The following is a 17,709-nucleotide window of genomic DNA, read 5'->3' as shown; positions in this document are numbered from 1 at the left end:
CTTTTCTAAGAATGCACTACCTATCAGATGCAATTTCATGTCCCCTCTTTATCAGAGTAAACTGTGATAACACAAGGTAAGATTTTCAAGCTAGACTCAGGGTCACAGATCTTACCCAGTATCAAGCATGTTCGTCATCTCCAGGGCATAAGCAAAAGGTCCAGGGCTGCCCGTGCCGCCCACCTTCCTTCTGGCTGCATTGGGATGTGCCTGACCCCAGGGTAACAGACAAGCTCTTTAAGGGATATTTGCAGTCACATCATTACACAGGAGGGAGCTGGTTCAGGCATGGGATAGCTCCATTTTATACTCTGATTGCTACATAACTTACAAGACGTTTTTCTGAAGCCCTACCCTATACTGTCGCTTCCCAGGTGACACTGGTGGTAAAGAGCCCGCCTGAAAATACAGGAGACATAAGATGCACAGGTTCCATCCCTGGGTTGCGAAGATTCCCTGGAGGAGGGCATGGCAATCCACTCCAGTATTCTTGCCTGGAGAATAATCCCATGGACAGAGGAGCCTGGCAGCCTACAGTCCGTAGGGTCACAGAGAGTCAGACACAACTAAGGCGACAACATGCACGTATGCACCCTATACATCCGTAGATTCTAGGATTTGTTTACCAATGGCCATAAAATCCAGATCAGGTACAGTCTGCCCAAGATATTCTGTAGCGGGACTCTCCTGCTAGCATTAACCAGGAAATCTATCATTTGCACATTTACAAGGAGATCTGACTGGATCTCTGGGCTTCCCTGGTGGCTCAGATAGCTACCTGCAATGCTGAAGACCCAGGTTCAATCCCTGGGTCAGGAAAACCCCTGGAGAAAGGAGTGGCAACCCACTCTAGTATTCTTGCCTGGAGAATTCCATCAATAGAGGAACCTGGAGTTCTCACAGTCCATGGGGTCGCAAAGAGTCAGATACAACTGAGCGACTGACAGTGGCTGACATCTCTGGTAAAAGAAGGGAAGGGATTCCAAGCTTGCTGGTAAGCATTTCCTTCCCATAAACATGTCAACTCTGTCTACTCTCTTATGCTTCTGTTTCTGTCAGTTATTAGATTTGACCACATTATTAATATATCTAGTCCATTAGAAGTAGTTAGAAAAGTGGGAGAACCCGAGAGAATTAAATGGAATTCCTTGTTTAATGCAGAATGATTGATCCTAGAAATGATGTGCTGATAATGTCAAATAAAATAAATATAGATATTTTATAAATATCTACAATTATAATTTATACTAAGTTATTTAAATGAAAGAATGTGACAGTTAGCTTCTACCACCTTTTGGGTTACAAAGCGTTATACAATTGCTCTCAACCGCATGCTAAAGATAGTGAAATCAAGTACTTGATTGGGACAGTGATTGCAGAAGACTTTAAACTGGATGGTTTATAAATGACAAGCGTTTTCTGTCATAGTTCTGGAGCCTGAGAAGTCCAGGGTCAAGGAGCTGGTGGATTTAGTGTCTGATGAGGACCCCCTTGTAGCAGACTACAAGGTCATAGCTGTGACCTTGTAGTCCCCTCACAGGGAATAGGGGGAAGGGAACTCTCTGGGTTCTCTTTCATAAGGGCACTAATCATATTCATGGAGACCCCACTCTCATAACCTAATCACCCCGAAGACCCCGCCTCCATGCATCTTTACACTAGGGGTTAGGTTTCAACATGTGAATTTCAGGGAGGGGAAATAAACACTCAGACTATAGGAATTTTTTTTTTTTTTTTTGGCCACACCATGTGAGGCATGTGAGATCTAGTTCTCTGACCAGGGATCGGAACCCACACCCCCTGAATTGAAAGCATGGAGCCTTAACCACTGGACCACTAGAGAAGTTCCTCTAGCGGTTTAATTTTAGTTAACAGTCTTTTAACTTGCTCTTTTGGCATTCAGTTTTTTTATTTTGCCTATAAAATCTTTTATGCTAACTATTCAGGTGTCGTACTTTATATACTTTGCTGAGTAAAATGTCTCTTCTAAGTTTTGTGAGATATACATGCTAGACCAAGGCCAAGCATGAAATGTTGGTGTGTGTGTGGGTAGTGTACACACACTATCAGGTAAAATGTCTTCCCAGAGTTTTAAAGGAAGGTCATGGGGATGGTGAGTTTTAAGGCGGTCGAGGCTCAGCAGTCAGCCCGACTGTCCTTGTTTCTACTTCCTCGGTGTCCAGCGACACCCACCTCCAAATGTGCGCCTTTGTCGCTCCTCTGTCACCTCAGGGAGGACGAGCATGCTCTCATCCAGCAATACTGCCAGACGCTCGGAGGGGAGTCCCCGGTGAGCCAGCCCCAGAGTCCAGCTCAGATCCTGAAGTCGGTAGAAAGGGAAGAACGCGGAGAACTGGAGCGGATCATTGCCGACCTGGAGGAAGAACAAAGGTGTGCTAGACTTCGGAGAAATCAAGAAGTCTTTCACCCTGGGAAGACTTCTCATGGGAAATCCTTTCGCATGCCCTTCCACATGGCCCTTATCCTTTCTTTTTTCAGGACTACTGTCCAGGAAGCACCGTGGAGGCAAAGTTTCAGAGGACATTAGCACACTGGGCAGCTGGGTGCAGATTACAGCTACATTTCAGGGTTCAGGGGTGCTGTCTGTTAGAACATCTATTTATTTAAAGCTATGGTTTTATTCGTGTTTGCTTGTCTCATTAATAAATGTTTTTACTTATGAGGAAATAGATAGCCTGGGCTACATTTGGAGTTCATGAGCAGTTTTGGAGAGAAGGTGATATGTCCAATACTAATTCCAGTTTTCCCTCCACTAGAAATCTGCAGGTGGAATACGAGCAGCTGAAAGAGCAGCACTTGAGAAGGGGCCTGCCTGTCGGCTCCCCTCCAGACTCTGTTGTGTCCCCTCATCACACGTCTGAGGATTCAGAGCTTATAGCAGAGGCGAAACTCCTCAGGCAGCACAAAGGTCGGCTGGAGGCTAGGATGCAGATTTTAGAAGATCACAACAAGCAGCTGGAGTCTCAGCTCCACCGACTTCGGCAGCTGCTAGAGCAGGTAGAGTGTGTGGAACCTGGCATCCCCTGTCCCCACGCCATCTGCTCTAGTCCCACGTCCCATGGGGCTCAGTCCCAGAGTCAGCAGAAAGATTCATTTCTGGTTTCTCCTCTCCATAGTTGATTTCAACTGGCTTAGAAATCCCTCTACAAACATGAGCATTAAATCCTCACTGGCACCAAAAAAAAAAAAAAAAAAAGCATTTTCCCAGCTTAAAATGGAATTGCTCATTCTTTAACACTGAAATCTGTCTCAGCTCTGAATAGGTTAAAGGAAAAGATCCTGTCACATACATCTGCATAAATTACATTTGGGAAACATCTGTGGATATTAAGGGAAAGGAAGTGACCTGAACTCTTCATGCTAAAACCTCCTTCCCATAAACTATTTTCAAGAAATTAAGTAACAGATGTTTATTAATTTTCAGCTATTATTTCCTCACATAGCACCATGTTTTATGGCAGTTGTTTGCAAACTTTCTCGACAATAAAAATACAATTTGCATTATGATGAATGCATACAAGTATGGTGAATACAAAATACTAATTGCTGTTATTAAAAAATGCTGCCTCTTTCTATTTTTCTTCCCCCCTCCTCCCTTCTTCCTTCCTTCCCCCTCCTTCCCCTCTTGCCTTTCATTTTTCTTCTATCTTTCTTAGTGTTGGTCAGGCCCAATTTTATAACTCATCAGTGGATAATAGACTGCAATTTTGAAACACACTGTTCTTTGGGATATAAAAGAAGCATCAGATATAGTTTCTGCAATCTTGTTAGGGACCATAATAAGACAGTATGATATATAACAAGATAGTATCATCTATAAAGACATACACACTTTAGAGAGTTAAGTAACTGATTACTTCTTGCAGCTGAAGAGTGGGGATCATGTCACAGAGCTAGTAGTGAAGATATCTTTGCAGCAGGTGTTTATTGTGAAGAATCCCAGACGATGGGCCTGGAACTTCCCTCTCTTGAAGAATCCCTGACATCAACATTCATGCTATCTTTTGCTGTCTTCTCTGGCCCATGCAGTGTGGGGGCCCCCTAGACAGGGAATAGGAATGCTTTTCTCCAGAAATGATGTGTTTATCAAAGGCAGAAACAACTTTCTCTCCAGTAATTTTCTCAAATTTTAGAAAACCATCTTTTCACAGTTGCTTGCAGTATCTTTTAACTTGTCAGAATCATTCAAAACAGTGTAATTTTTGCATTACCTATACAGCGGGCCACAGAACACCCCTTATACTTTCTGAATGTCTGTCACTGTTTCAGACTTTGTGAGAGACTGCTTGGGAGAGGCTTTACTTAGAAACTGTGCATCATTTAGACCTTCCCCAAGGCCTGGCAGGCTTTCTTTTATCCTTTGAATATTAGGTTCTTACCTTGATGTCACTCCCCTGCAGCAGAAAAACTATATTGTCAATATTGTAAATATGATGTTTCTGAGTGCTGCCTGGACAAAGGATGGCTTTTTCCTCAAACTCTCTTATTTAGAATATGAAGTGTGAGTATTAAGGACTTGGTGCACAGGTAGAATTGTTGTGGAAGGCAGCTGTGCTTGAAAGTTTTGTTTGCTGTAGCCTGGTGATACTCTGAAGAGAGAGCCAGGCTCTCCTGCTCACCGCCCGCCTCCCCCCTCTCTTCCTCCCATTAGACTGAGCTGCCTAATGGCTCATGAGCCTTCCGAATTGCACAGTAATGCTTTACAAGATATCGGATATCTAAATAGCTCTGTCTATTCTAGACTATAAGGCTCTTATCTCTTCTTAATGACCTAGCATGAATGCCAAAAGTTGATGGAAAATTCAACTCTGATAGTAAAAACTAGCAAAACCGCCAGACTTCAGCTAATATGGATTTAATGGAAACAAACAACATCAAAATCAATGGAACTTCTGCATTGCCTTTACCATGAATCACGCTTTTCTCATCTGACCATGTACCTGTCAGTGTATCCATCACTATTTCAAATTTCCTGCCTTTGTGAAGTATTTATTAGGTGTGTCAGACTCCTTTCTAATCACAGCAGAAATGCTAATTGATCACCTCCTTCATAAAACCCTCTGGTGCTGATACTCTTATCACCAACCCTAGTTAAAAAAAAAAAATCTAGGTTTTTATAAATAAAAAGCAGATAGTTATAAAATTGCCTCAGAATGAGAGAGCTCTGAGGACCAAGTCTGTATCCAAGCAGCTGAATCCAAAGTCATGCTCTTCAAGCACAGGGAACTTTATTCAGTACTCTGTAATGACCTATATGGGAATTTAAGAAGAGTGGATATATGTATATATGTATAAAGGACTCACTTTGCTATACAACAGAAACTAACACAACATCATAAAGCAACTTCAATAAAAAAAAAAAAAAAATCGCACCCTTTACCGCTCTCCAATATTGCCCTTAAATATTGATTTAAATTAAAAATTAGTGTAATTTTTAAATTAGATAAATTTACTGGATGAGAAGCAGTGTTAATTTTAAAGATGAATGAAACATCTTTCCAAAATCGCTTGATTGACATAAAAGTAATAGCACAACCGAGGGAATGACCCTGACATTGATAGGTAAATCCTACCATATAACCAAGTGAGTTCTTCAAAGTTCTCAGATCCAAAGGGAAGGACCGTTTGGTCCTCAGCTGAACACTAGTGAGTCCACCAACTGATGTTAAAGCATATTTGAAAATGACTGAGGGTGAAGGATGTTATGTGATTTAATTATCCATAGTTGGGAAGGGAAGTTAGCAGAAATGTTTTCTTTAATCATTTTTTGAATCTCTTCAATTCTAACCTCTGAATGTGATTCCAGCCTGAATCTGATTCGCAAATCAACGGCGTCTCCCCTTGGGCTTCCCCTCAGCAGTCGGCACTGAACTATTCGCTGGATCCAGACCCGGGCCCACAGTTCCACCAGGCAGGTCTGTGTCCCCAAGACTCGGCTTCTCTCTCCTGTGGTCTAACCCCGGCTTTGCCGTTTGTCTTTTCATTTTAAATAACATTCTTGCACATGCGTGCCTTAAGCATAAGGGAATTTGTATTCTCTTTCATCTCAGCTGAGTACAAAGCCATTTTAACAATACCAAAAAAGCAAGCATTTTATAATAATAAACCATAATGCACTTGTCTGTGTAAGGTGTAGTAGTGAATTGAATTTTGATGGGAGAGAAAAAAGAGCTCCTTCCTTTGGGATGAGCAACAGTTTATTTTGTCTTTTGACTTAGGAATGATTTTTTTTTTCAATGAACTCCTGACTCTGAAATTTCATAATTGTACACATTCGGAATAAACGACTAACAAATATCACACCAAATATAGTTTTCTCTGCCCAGGGCTGGGGACTCAGTATTCTACCTTCTCCATCCTATTTCCCCCAGGCATTTCTGCCTCACCCACCCCATCTGAGGCTGAAGTCCCACCTAGCCTGTCCTTGGTCACAATGGGGACCTGTCACTGCTGTGAGGATGGACTCTGTCAACCAGGAATTCTGGAATGACATTTTGTTATTGATGAAATTAAGTTCTAAAATCCTACTGAGAACCCCATACTTTAACCAAATTAATTTGTTAATGGGATATCTTTTGCTGCATATATCAGAGGAAAACCTAAAATAGTGAAATTATCTTAAATTAAGTAAGAGAATTATTTTGCTGTTGATCGTAGATGAAATAAATGTCAAAGTAGGAAGTATCTTATAAAATACCTCTAACTTTTTAGCAGTGTGAGCTAGCCTACACTGAAGTCCCCATAAAGAGGGAAGGAAAAAAGTTGATGGAATATATTTCTCATATGAAAATATACTTTTGGGCTTCCTTGGTGGCTCAGTGGGAAATAATCCTCTTGTCAATGCAAGAGACACAGGTTCAATCCCTAGTCTGGGAAGGTCCCATATGCCACAGAGAAACTAAAAGCCCTTGCACCACAACTACTGAACCTGTGTTCTGGAGCCTGGGAGCGGCAACTGCTGAGCCCATGTGCTACAACTACTGAAATCTGCAACGCCCTGGAGCCTGTGCTCCGCAACTAGAGAAAAGCCCACATGCAGTAACCAAGACCCGGCACAGCCAAAAATAAATAAAGTTATTTTAAAAATAGCTGTGCAAAATAGTGGATTTCTAACTAAGAAGTAATATGGCCCCATTACTTATTTTTCATTCATGAATTTTCCCCTGGCACTTGAATTCTTTCTGTAGAAACATCTAATACATATTAATTATGTAAAATTCTGTTACCAGAAATTAATGCAAAAATGATTTTGGAATTTTCCCCTAAAATGATTCTTTGCAAGGAGATGATTTTCACACTAATGTTTAGAGGCCAGTGCTGGCATTTTTTTCCCCCTGCAGTTGGGTTTTAGTGGAAGACCGGATGTTAATTTGAGAGCGTCCGTTGTTCCTTGTGTCTGCAGGCACGGCGGCAGAGGAGCTGCTGGCACCCCCTCACGACACCAGCGCGGACCTGACAGAGGTCATGGAGCAGATCAACAGTACGTTTCCACCCTGCTGCCGTGAGTATGAAAGATCGTAGCGCCACTGCTAGGCTTTTTCCTTCCATTTCTTCTTTCCTGTGTGATGCCCTGTGTGATGTCTTCTTTGGTGAGATAACAGCAATATTGCAAGCGAGACTGAACATTATTTGAAGATGAATCAGGCTTTCCTTATGTCGGCAAGGCAAACAAACCCAACCTGGATGCCATCACATCCCGGGTGGAGGGTCAGAGCCACCCTGCTCTTTGAGATCCTTTGATCTGCCCTGTAAGCAGCAACATGGGGCACATCAAACAAGCCTGTTTTAAGGAGAAATTATCCTCTTCAGTGCAGGCCATAGTAAGAAAGATGCACTTCTCCAAAAGAGTGTTTTTTTGTGGTATGCCAGACAAGTTCTGAAAATAGCTTTTTCTAAGTCATTCCTTCTCTTTGCTTCAGATACTGTCTTCTGATGTCATCAAGTTCCAATGTAAAAAGGGATTATTTTCAATTTCACCCCCTGCCTTTTTTTTTGTTTTGGTGTGAGTTTTGTTTTGTTTTTCTTTTTTTTGGTTCGGCGGTTCTTTTCTCAAGGAATAAAATAATCACTGTATAAAGCCCAAGCAATTTAAAGCATGGAAGATTATGACCCTGTGAATTTTCCATATGAACAACCAAGAGCCGGAAAATAACCAAATAAAAACAGTTCAAATCCCAAAGGAAACTATATGATTGTTATTTATTGATTTTTTTCCCCCAAACATTTTGTCTTCAGCACCTTGGCGCCTTGTAGTTTCTGCTGAGCTGTCAGCAAAAACTTTTCTGCTGTTTCAAACAGTTTACTGCACATATATATATACTACTTGATGCTGCAGTTATATTTTAAATATTTTAAGGAAATCAGAGTATACTATTTAAAAATATATTCATAATTTTGGGGTGATTAACTCTACTCAGCCTGCACTAAGATTTTAGTATTACGTATCAGGTGGCACTAGTGGTCAAGAATAACCACGTGCCAATGCAGGAGATATAATAGACTCAGGCTTGATTCCTGGATTGGGAAGATCCCCTGGAATAGGAAATGGTAGCCCACTCCAGGGTTCTTGCTTGGAGAATCCCATGAAAAGAGAAATCTGGCAAGTTACGGTCCATGGGGTAGCAAAGAGTTGGACAGGACTCAGGTGACTTAGCACAGAACCGCACTATTATATCCTATTCATCATATATATATAGTATGTAGTGTATAAAACAGCCTGACATTGCACCCATTTCCGTCCTCTCCTCAGAAAATACCATTTTAAATGATGGTAAGGAGTCTTTATACTTTGATAATATAAAAATCTCCCAAGATAGGGATAGCTTTTCATAAAAATAAAAACAATTTGTGAAATTAATATATACTTTTAAAATTCTGCCTAGATTTATTAAACTTTAAAAAAAAAATGGATGCAGAATAGAAATAAGCACCTTCCATAGATTTGGTGCCCAATATATTTCTGAATTGAATGAGTGAATGAATGAATGATTAAATGTTCCCATTGGGAAGGAAGGTTTAATTGACAGTACTGGATAGTACTTAGAAGGTTCTGTCAGATTCCTTTGCTTTGTTGCCCCTTTTAAGTTGCACAAGCTAGCAAATACTTTAATAAGCCTTAGCATTTCCAAAGCTTCAGTTCAGTTCAGTCGCTCAGTCATGTCCGACTCTTTGTGACCCCATGGACTGCAGCATGCCAGGCTTCCCTGTCCATCACAAACTCCCAAAGCTTACTGACCATCTTTGGAGAATTTTTGAAAACAAATCGAATTGGCATCCTCCCAATGCCAAGCCAATCCCTTGAGCCCCTGTAACTAACGAGAACTTTAAAATTGCTCGTCACCAGCATACAGTGAATTGATCTGCATGTTAATCTTGACTTTTGATCCTTTGTGAACTAAAAATTAGCATGGTCACAAGTGAATTTCCACTCCTAGCACTTTTGGAATTAAAATGAAACTGTATTTGTAAATCCTAATTGCATGAATTGCCTACTTAAACATGACTTTTTTTTCTTACTGTGTCTCTATATTGTTGCACATAACACTTTAGAATTCCTCTATCTTGGATTAATATCCCAGTTGGTCCTGATTGCATCCTTGAATTATGGCCTTTTAAAGTTTTCTTTTAGTTATTTACGTTGAGTTTCAGAGCAGAGAGGCAAACATTTCCATCTCTTCCTGGCAAGGAGTTAATGAAGGGAATGTAATCGTGTTGCCTATTAACTGACGTACTAAAATTTTCACTGACTGCTGTAACTAATTTTTTCAGTGTAACATCATTTTGTTGTTGTTTTTTTCTTTTATGTCATCCAAATATACAGGATGCTAGTAGCAAGCTGAATATTATTTTCACCAATAGACCAACAATTGCTTTTTAAATTATTTTTTTTATCTGCAGGCATATTCTCACTGTGAATTGCCTATATTTATTGAGCTTGATTGACATTCATCAAAACTTCAAGACCTACTAAAATATGTTTCCTGATTACTTTAAAATATGTATTTGTATGATTTGTTCAAGAGGGTACTTGTAGCCTTTATTTAATAAGAGGCTACAGGGAGAAGGAAATGGCAACCCACTCCAGTGTTCTTGCCTGGAAAATCCCGTGGACGGAGGAGCCTGGTAGGCTGCAGTCCATGGGGTCGCAAAGCGTCGGACACGACTGAGCGACTTCACTTTCACTTTCACAGGGTTAAAATGTTGATTTGCAGCAAAACAGATTTGATTTCTGTTTGGATTTGGCTGTTTGTTACTGAGAAGAGAATCCTAACTCTACTTTTGGTATACTTCACGCTCATGCGACTAAGCTTTCCCTCAAGAGGGTGTAGTTCTGTGCAAGTGTAATTCCCATATGTAAGCAAGTCTACTCTTTTTTCCCTGATATAACTTACATAATTGGTAGGACTTGATTATTCCCCCCAATACTACTGGGGTGCACACTTTCCCTCCAGGGCATCATAAAAAGCTTCCGCTTCTTGCTCTTTTTCTCATGAAGCACCTACTGTGTGATCACAGATTTTTTTGTTTGTTTGTTTCCCTTCAAAAAGGGGCGGAAAAAAAGGATGATGAAAGTAGTACATGCTGTTTAATTAGGGACAATCCTTAGTGACCCAAAACAGATGCTCCCACCATAAGCAGTGGAACTCCTCTCTCTCCCAGGGCTGAGTGTCAGTTCAGAAATTGTGAGGTGTCACAGAGAAAGGGGGAGATGCAACCTCAGCGGCCTTAGAGAGGAGCGGTGCTAGTGGCTGCCCTTCCAGCTGGGTCAGCTTCACCGCACCATGCCCTCTGCCACCAAGAAGGAACTGAGCGCTTAGTGCAGAGGCAAATTAGACACCATATTCTAACTTCTCTCATGCTCTTAACTCGGCCCATGGAAGGCACAAGTATTAACCGAAGTTCCTACAAGACTTCTGAGTGCTGAGGACTAGGCTAGCTCTTTCATTGATGTGAACACATGGCCACCATCTTCCTGGTCTTTGGGGTAAGGGTGGCAGTAACTAAAGACTCTGGCCCTGGCATTTCCTTAATGACCTCTTGGTCAGAATTTGTACTATTCAGGAGAATATACAGAATTTTCTCTGTTCTAATGCATAAACCAAATATATGGCATGATTTCAGTGGGAAATTTTGGGATTTTTTTTGCAAAACTAATTATTCACTGAATGCTTTAGCATGTACTGATTTGAGAGAGCTGGCATATCTTTTGCATATTTTGGTGGAATTTTTATTTCTTAAAGCACATGGGATATGAGAAGCTAAGTAGGGAAACTAGCCCTGTTGAAGCATCTGGCCAAAAAAAAAAAAAAAAAAAAAACTTCCCCAAAGCTCTTTCTTATTAATATCCATTTAACAGCTGGGAATGGTGCAGTTCACACTTTTGCATGCATAAAACTGGAGAACCACAGAACTGCCTTCAACTGACTGCTTTTGTTTTCTCTTTCAGCAAATCTCCCCAGCAGGCCACAGGTAAGAGTTCATGGGTTGACTGGTTTAGGTGTTACAGATTATAACTTGGAGTAAGCGATTAGTGGGACTTCCCTGGTGATCCAGTGGTTAAGACTGCTTAGAGTCAGAGTTTGATCCCTATTCAGGGAACTAAGATTCCACATGCTTTACAGGATGGCCAGTTTTTGTTTTTGTTTTTCTTTATTTAAAAATAAAAACTTTAAGCGATTAGCAACTGTTGATTTTTTATTTTTGCTTTATTTTCGCCTTATGAAATCAGAGAACTGAAATTCTTTTATGCTATACTTGTGCATTCAGAGTCCATGAACCATGCTCTGTTTTTATTTAGGGACAGAATGTTTTCCCGTTAGACCCCTTTCTTCCCATTTCTTGGTAGGACCACGGCATGGAGTTTATCCCTGACTTCCTGCTAGTGCACGGGGCGCTCCGGCACAGCCCCCTCGCAGTGCCTGCAGCCCTGCCCTAGGAAATGATTTCTCCTGCGTTTGCTCTTCACTTACTTCATATCCTGTGCTCGATGAGAGTACACAAAATGCTGCTCTGACGCTTTTCAGCATTTGTCTTTGTACTGGTGCCCTTGCTTACTGCATATGTCGTTACAGCAGTAGTTTACGGCTCTGCAGGGCTGGAGAAACCATGCATTCAGGAGGCCTGTGTGCAGTTGATAACAGACCAGTTACATGCCTTATGAAGATAGTCAGGAGACAGATCTTAGGTTTGCTTCTCCACATTCTGATACCATGAGCTAATGGGAACAAGGTTTAGGAGGTCTCGGGCTTCCCCAGAGAAGGCAATGGCACCCCACTCCAGTACTCTTACCTGGGAAATCCCATGAATGGAGGAGCCTGGTGGGCTGCAGTCCATGGAGTCACTAAGAGTCGGACACGACTGAGCGACTTCACTTTCACTTTTCACTTTCATGCATTGGAGAAGGAAATGGCAACCCACCCCAGTATTCCTGCCTGGAGAATCCCAGGGATGGGGGAGCCTGGTGGACTGCCATCTATGGGTTTGCACAGAGTTGGACACGACTGAAGTGACTTAGCAGCAGCAGCGGGCTTCCTAGGTGGCTCAGGAGATAAAGACCCTGCCTGCCATGCAGGAGACAATGGCGATATGGGTTCGATTCCTGGGTTGGGAAGATCCCCTGGAGGAGGGTACGGCAACCCACTCCAGCATTCTTGCCTGGAGGATTCCTCCAGGACAGAGAAGCCTGGTGGGCTACAGTCACGGGGTCATAAAGAGTCGGACACGACTGAAGTGACCAAGCACAGCCCAGCACTGTTGATTTATTCCCCATATAAATAAGGAAACTTGCTTGCCATGTTAGTTGATTTGGTACAACGGTTTGTCAGTCTGGGAAGGGGGACCCCTCCCAAGTCAGTTTTTCCAGATGCCCCAATTGCAAATCTTTTGTGTTCTAACAGCTTTTTAGTGAAAGTTGCTCAGCCATGTCCAACTCTTTGCGACCCCGTGAACTATACAGTCCATGGAATTTTCCAGGCCAGATTCCCTTCTCCAGGGGATCTTTTGACCCAGGAATCAAACCAGGGTCTCCGCATTGCAAATGGATTCTTTACCGTTTGAACTACCAGGGAAGCCCAAAGTGAAAGTCACTCAGTCGACTCAGGCCTTTAATAGTTCTATGTACTGTGTACTGTCTGTAACCCAGATAGGTTTAGCTGACAGGGTTCTGCCAAACATCTACTTCAGATAGCTACCACAGAACATAGACTTGAAAGCCATGCCTGGGGCAATACACAAAGCTGCTTTTGTTACTCTGAGGGGAAAAGATTTTGACTTTTCATTTAAGAATTTGCTGAGAACTGTTGGCAGATATAGCCCATGTGTCTTTCAGTATTTTCCTTATCAGGTCGTCTTAGAAATAGTGTGTCCCAAGACCATAGTAAATCTTTGGAGAACATTTTTCCTCATGAACTTGTTTATGAATCTCTTTGAAACCGTGAACCCTCTGATTGTGTTACCCCCTTCATGGCATGAGAGGCTGAGATATTAAGGAGAAGCCCAGGTGGTTCATCTTTAGTAACTGGAGGGAACACAAGGGAATGTGAAGTAGATTAGTGGCTGTGGTGTGAGCGCCGGTGAGAAGGAAGAACCTCATCCCAGAGAGCAGAAGTCTTGTGATTGTTCTGTTATAGTGAATCAGAAGCAGGGGCTTTAGCAGAGAGTGAGGATGGCGAGGAGGCCTTGGAGGTGTGAGGAGAGACTGGAGGCTGTGCAGTAGCTGCTTGGAGCTTGGGAGAGCATGTGGAAATAGAGTGACTACCACGTAGCCTTAAAGGCCACCACTTGCTCGCTTGTGAATTTCACCTGAGGCCTGTCTGCAGGACTATGTGTTACCCTTCGGCCACATTCAAGTTCACGGGCACAGACACCAGAGTAGGCCGAGCATTGCATTTAACTTGAAATGTATTGCATTTAAGTTGAAGTAGTTGTTTGGCCAAGAGAGTACAACAGTTCAAGGGAAGAGGCAGAGGAGTGATGATAATGCTTGAACCCAAGTCTGGTAGGAAGAATAGTGAGGATGCAATAGGTGTGGGAGACAGAAAATCCATGTGCTGTAGTACCAAAGGATGAATGAAGTTTGGGTTCTAGTGGAAGTAAGCTGGAAAGGTATGGGTGGGTTGTCAGAAAGTGGGATGATTGAAATTGAAATATTGAAAGAGATGCAGGTATTGGCAATCATCCAGATTTGAGATTTTGAGTGGAAGGCTAAGAAAGGGTGAAGGACAGATTCTGGGAGAAGAGTAGCTCAAGGAGCTAAGAGGCCACAGGTTTGGAAAAACCATCTATGTATTGAAATCATGAACATTTAAAACCAGTGAATGACAGCCATTTTTTCTTCAAGAGGTAAGGGGACATGAGCTAAGACACCAGAAGATGACTGCATAGTGGGTGGTATAGTTTAATGACAGGAGATTCAAAGCTGGGTACTTTTAGGAAAGGAGAGAGAGAAAAGGCCCTGAAAAACACAATATGAATCTATCCAATATCTAAGGAGGGTGAGAGATGAAAAACAGTCCTATGTGAAGAAGTCCTTCCTTTCTTTGGAGGAAGCTGTGCCTTTAGGGAGATGTAGATATCCATTAGAGCAAGCTAGTGAAAGATGCCTTTAGAGAAGAGTTTGAGGACACAGGTTTTAATGATGATGGACCCAACCATTGACCTCCGAAAGGTTGATGCCACTCCTCGGAGTGTGACTTGAGTTTCTATCTTCCTTTGCCTCTGTACATTAGCCCTGAGCCTTTAACTGGCGCCATCGTACACCCTTGGACTGTGATTCCTGTCGTGAGGTCTTATTGTCTGGATCCCAGCTGGGATCCAGCTGGTACCCTGAAATTGTCCAGGGTACCAGTTCTGAGGGAGACCTCCCACAGACCCTCAGGGGAGCACAGAGTGCTTGCACCAACCACATTCAGTCAACATTAGTATCTCCCAGGGGGAAAAAAAAAAAGACAAATCGTCTCAGTTTTAACTTGGTTTCCAGCCTGAACAAGAGAAAAGTCTTCCAGACTTCCTCTATATCAGCTGAGTTTATGAAAAGCAGGCTATGAAATCTTAGGATGAAAGCAAAGGACTTCATTCTGGGAACAAAAGTCACGTGGGAGTCAAGTGTCCCCGTTAAACGTAGCAAAAGAGGGCTTGTCTATACTGAAAGAAGCACTTTTATTTTTTCAAGAGTTGACGGGTCTCTGCTACCTGTAATGCCTTCTGTAAATGTTGTTCTGACAGTGCTATTTTCTCTTCCCACAGGCAATGTGAAGTATTCATCTAGCCAACCAACATTTCTTGATTTACAATGTTGCCCTTTTCAGCAAATGCCAGTGTCAAGTTCCATTTAATCAGAAGCTCCATGGCTGTTTGAATTACGCTGTTGAGTGCTGACTGTGTGTTCTACTGAAGGAGTAAAACACTGACTATCCAAAGAGGAAAGGATATTTTGTTTTTATAATAATCATATATTATTGTTTTCTTCTTCCCTTTCTATGCAACTGTAAATTAATGAACAGAATGGTATTTGGAAATGGAAATACATTTGTCACTGATTTGTATACTGTATACAGTATTGGGAAAGTGGGTGGGGGGTTTCTAATGTGAGACCTTCTTTTTAATAACCATGAAAAAATGCATAAGAATTAGAAGACAATTTTACATTTTTACATTCCTTCTTATTAACCTTGTACAATAACTTCATTTGTTTCTTTGACTCTTTTACCATTATATTTTGGTTATTTATAATGCATCAGCCACATGACCAAATAGATTTTCTTTATTTGTTTCCATGATTTGGCCAAATTAATAATCTCATATATGTCAATCAAATATTACATGTTTATGGATTAGGCTACAGCTCTGTGTATGCTGTAACTTTACTTCACATCATACACTTATTTCTTTAGTTACCACTTGGATAACCGCAATAAAAATCCTGTGGGCCTAACAGGCATTTCTATTGGGATTCTTTTCCCCCTTGTCTTTTATCTCCCCGCTCTATATAAGTAGGTGTTGATTTCTTTATTTATTTCATGTTCCAATCTGTATGACAGAATTATAATAATCTCAAAGATTATTTTACCAAAGGTTGCCCATTTAAGCATATTTTCATTTTGACCCACAAACAAGGCTTGGTCCAACTTTTCCTAGTTCCCAGGTCTTGATTTTCATCATTCAGTACACAGCAGACCTGTACCTAATTGTGATACCAAAATACATGGTTGTCTTTAACTCCCTTTGAAGAAAGTTTGATGGTTGTTTATGTCTCTAATATTTTCAAGCCCTCTATGAGTCTTGAAACCTCCAGTTATTTTCCTTCTGAAAGCAGATGCAAATTTAATGAATATCTCATTTTACTTTTTGAAGGAATAGCTATTATATTACCCTTTATTTGACCAATGCATTTGGGAACGATGTTTATCAAAAGCCTATATCACTGCTTCTATTGAAGAATGAAATTAATGCTTAGATGGTGGAATCCTGGCTTATACCTTTGAGTGCATTCAGTTAGGTATTTTGTTCAGCTCCTGATTCAACATTTATTTGGTTCAGTTTAAACATGCCATGTCATTTACCAAATGTAAAGAAACCAAAAAAGTGAAAATAATGTGTTTTGATTGAAGCATATGTGCTTTAAAACATCAGGACATTTTAACTTTGAGTTCTCTTTAACTGGGATCTGGCCAGAAGGAGGCTTAAAGTTAGAAATTCCTATTCTTTTAGAATAGGTTGGGTGGGTTGGGGGGCAAGGGTGTCTATTTGCAGTAAAGATATTTTGAGAAGAAGAAAATTGTTTTATATAAGAGGAAAGCCATGACCACCTTTCTACCTCAGATCCATCTTCATCCATCGCGTTGGAAATAGGTTTATGCCGTTGCAGTTTGAAAAATCTAGAGCTTCTATCAGATCACATCATACCCAGTAAAAATACCTATTTAAAGAAAAAAAAATTCCCTGAACTCTGAACTACAAGTTGTAGATTTGGTGTCTTCCTTGTCCTTACTTTGAAAAGTTATGTATTAATTTTTTTTCTGCCTGTAATTGTGTGCAAAGTGTTCTCTATCTGCTATTGAGGAAAAGCTACATAAAACACTACATTGTAACATTTTAAGTAATGGTAAATATAAAGAAATATATTGCAGTAACAACAAGGGGAAATAAGTATGTAGTTCTTTTGAAAAATGTGGTAAAGAACTAATCATAGACTATCATCTAATCTGGTTACATGTTGTATTTTTCATCCTGAATAAACGTAATTTTAACACAAGATGGCTTTGATATTCTTCAATGGTGTTCACTGATAGACTTAGAACTTTGAATGTACGTTTAAGAAAATAAAATATAAAGAGAGCCTGTATCCTGATAATCTACATATGTTCCTGCAGCTTCTCTCATGCACCCTAATACATTCTTTCTTACCCTCACTGTCTCACTTTCTCTTTCTCCATGTTTCTCTCTTTTCTCTTATATATATAATTCTCAATTTTCTTTACAGATAGAAGGTTAGGGAAAAATAATACTGGATATTAAAAACATGTATGTGAAACTTATTTAGCTTTTGTTTTACTATCTTAGATGCTATTGGTATTTACTCAATTATTCTTTCTTTTTTTTTTTCTCATTTAGTTGTTTATTTTACTCATTTGTATTAAGTGTACCTTTCTTTAATGTCTTAGTATATCACGAAATAAGTTAAACCTGCCA

General features: G+C 40.8%; 1 protein-coding gene across 8 annotated transcripts in view; it reads left to right on the top strand.

Moving 5' to 3' along the window:
- UTRN (utrophin) overlaps nt 1–17,272 on the top strand; it is a 538,989-nt gene extending 521,717 nt beyond the window's left edge. For 7 of the 8 annotated variants that reach the window (XM_065931202.1, XM_065931205.1, XM_065931203.1 and 4 more), the window contains 6 exons: nt 2,233–2,391; nt 2,778–3,018; nt 5,828–5,936; nt 7,424–7,522; nt 11,468–11,490; nt 15,265–17,272. In XM_065931202.1, coding sequence (XP_065787274.1) covers nt 2,233–2,391; nt 2,778–3,018; nt 5,828–5,936; nt 7,424–7,522; nt 11,468–11,490; nt 15,265–15,273 — 640 coding nt within the window. In that variant the 3' untranslated portion in view covers nt 15,274–17,272. The remainder of the gene's footprint in view (nt 1–2,232; nt 2,392–2,777; nt 3,019–5,827; nt 5,937–7,423; nt 7,523–11,467; nt 11,491–15,264) is intronic. The other variant, XM_065931206.1, reaches the window with a different exon arrangement.
- Nucleotides 17,273–17,709: the final 437 nt, after the last annotated feature.

Source organism: Muntiacus reevesi, chromosome 3, assembly GCF_963930625.1.
Source record: "Muntiacus reevesi chromosome 3, mMunRee1.1, whole genome shotgun sequence".
NCBI lineage: Eukaryota > Metazoa > Chordata > Mammalia > Artiodactyla > Cervidae > Muntiacus > Muntiacus reevesi.
Note: the sequence above shows the minus strand (reverse complement) of the source record. Positions and strands in the feature narration are given on the sequence as shown.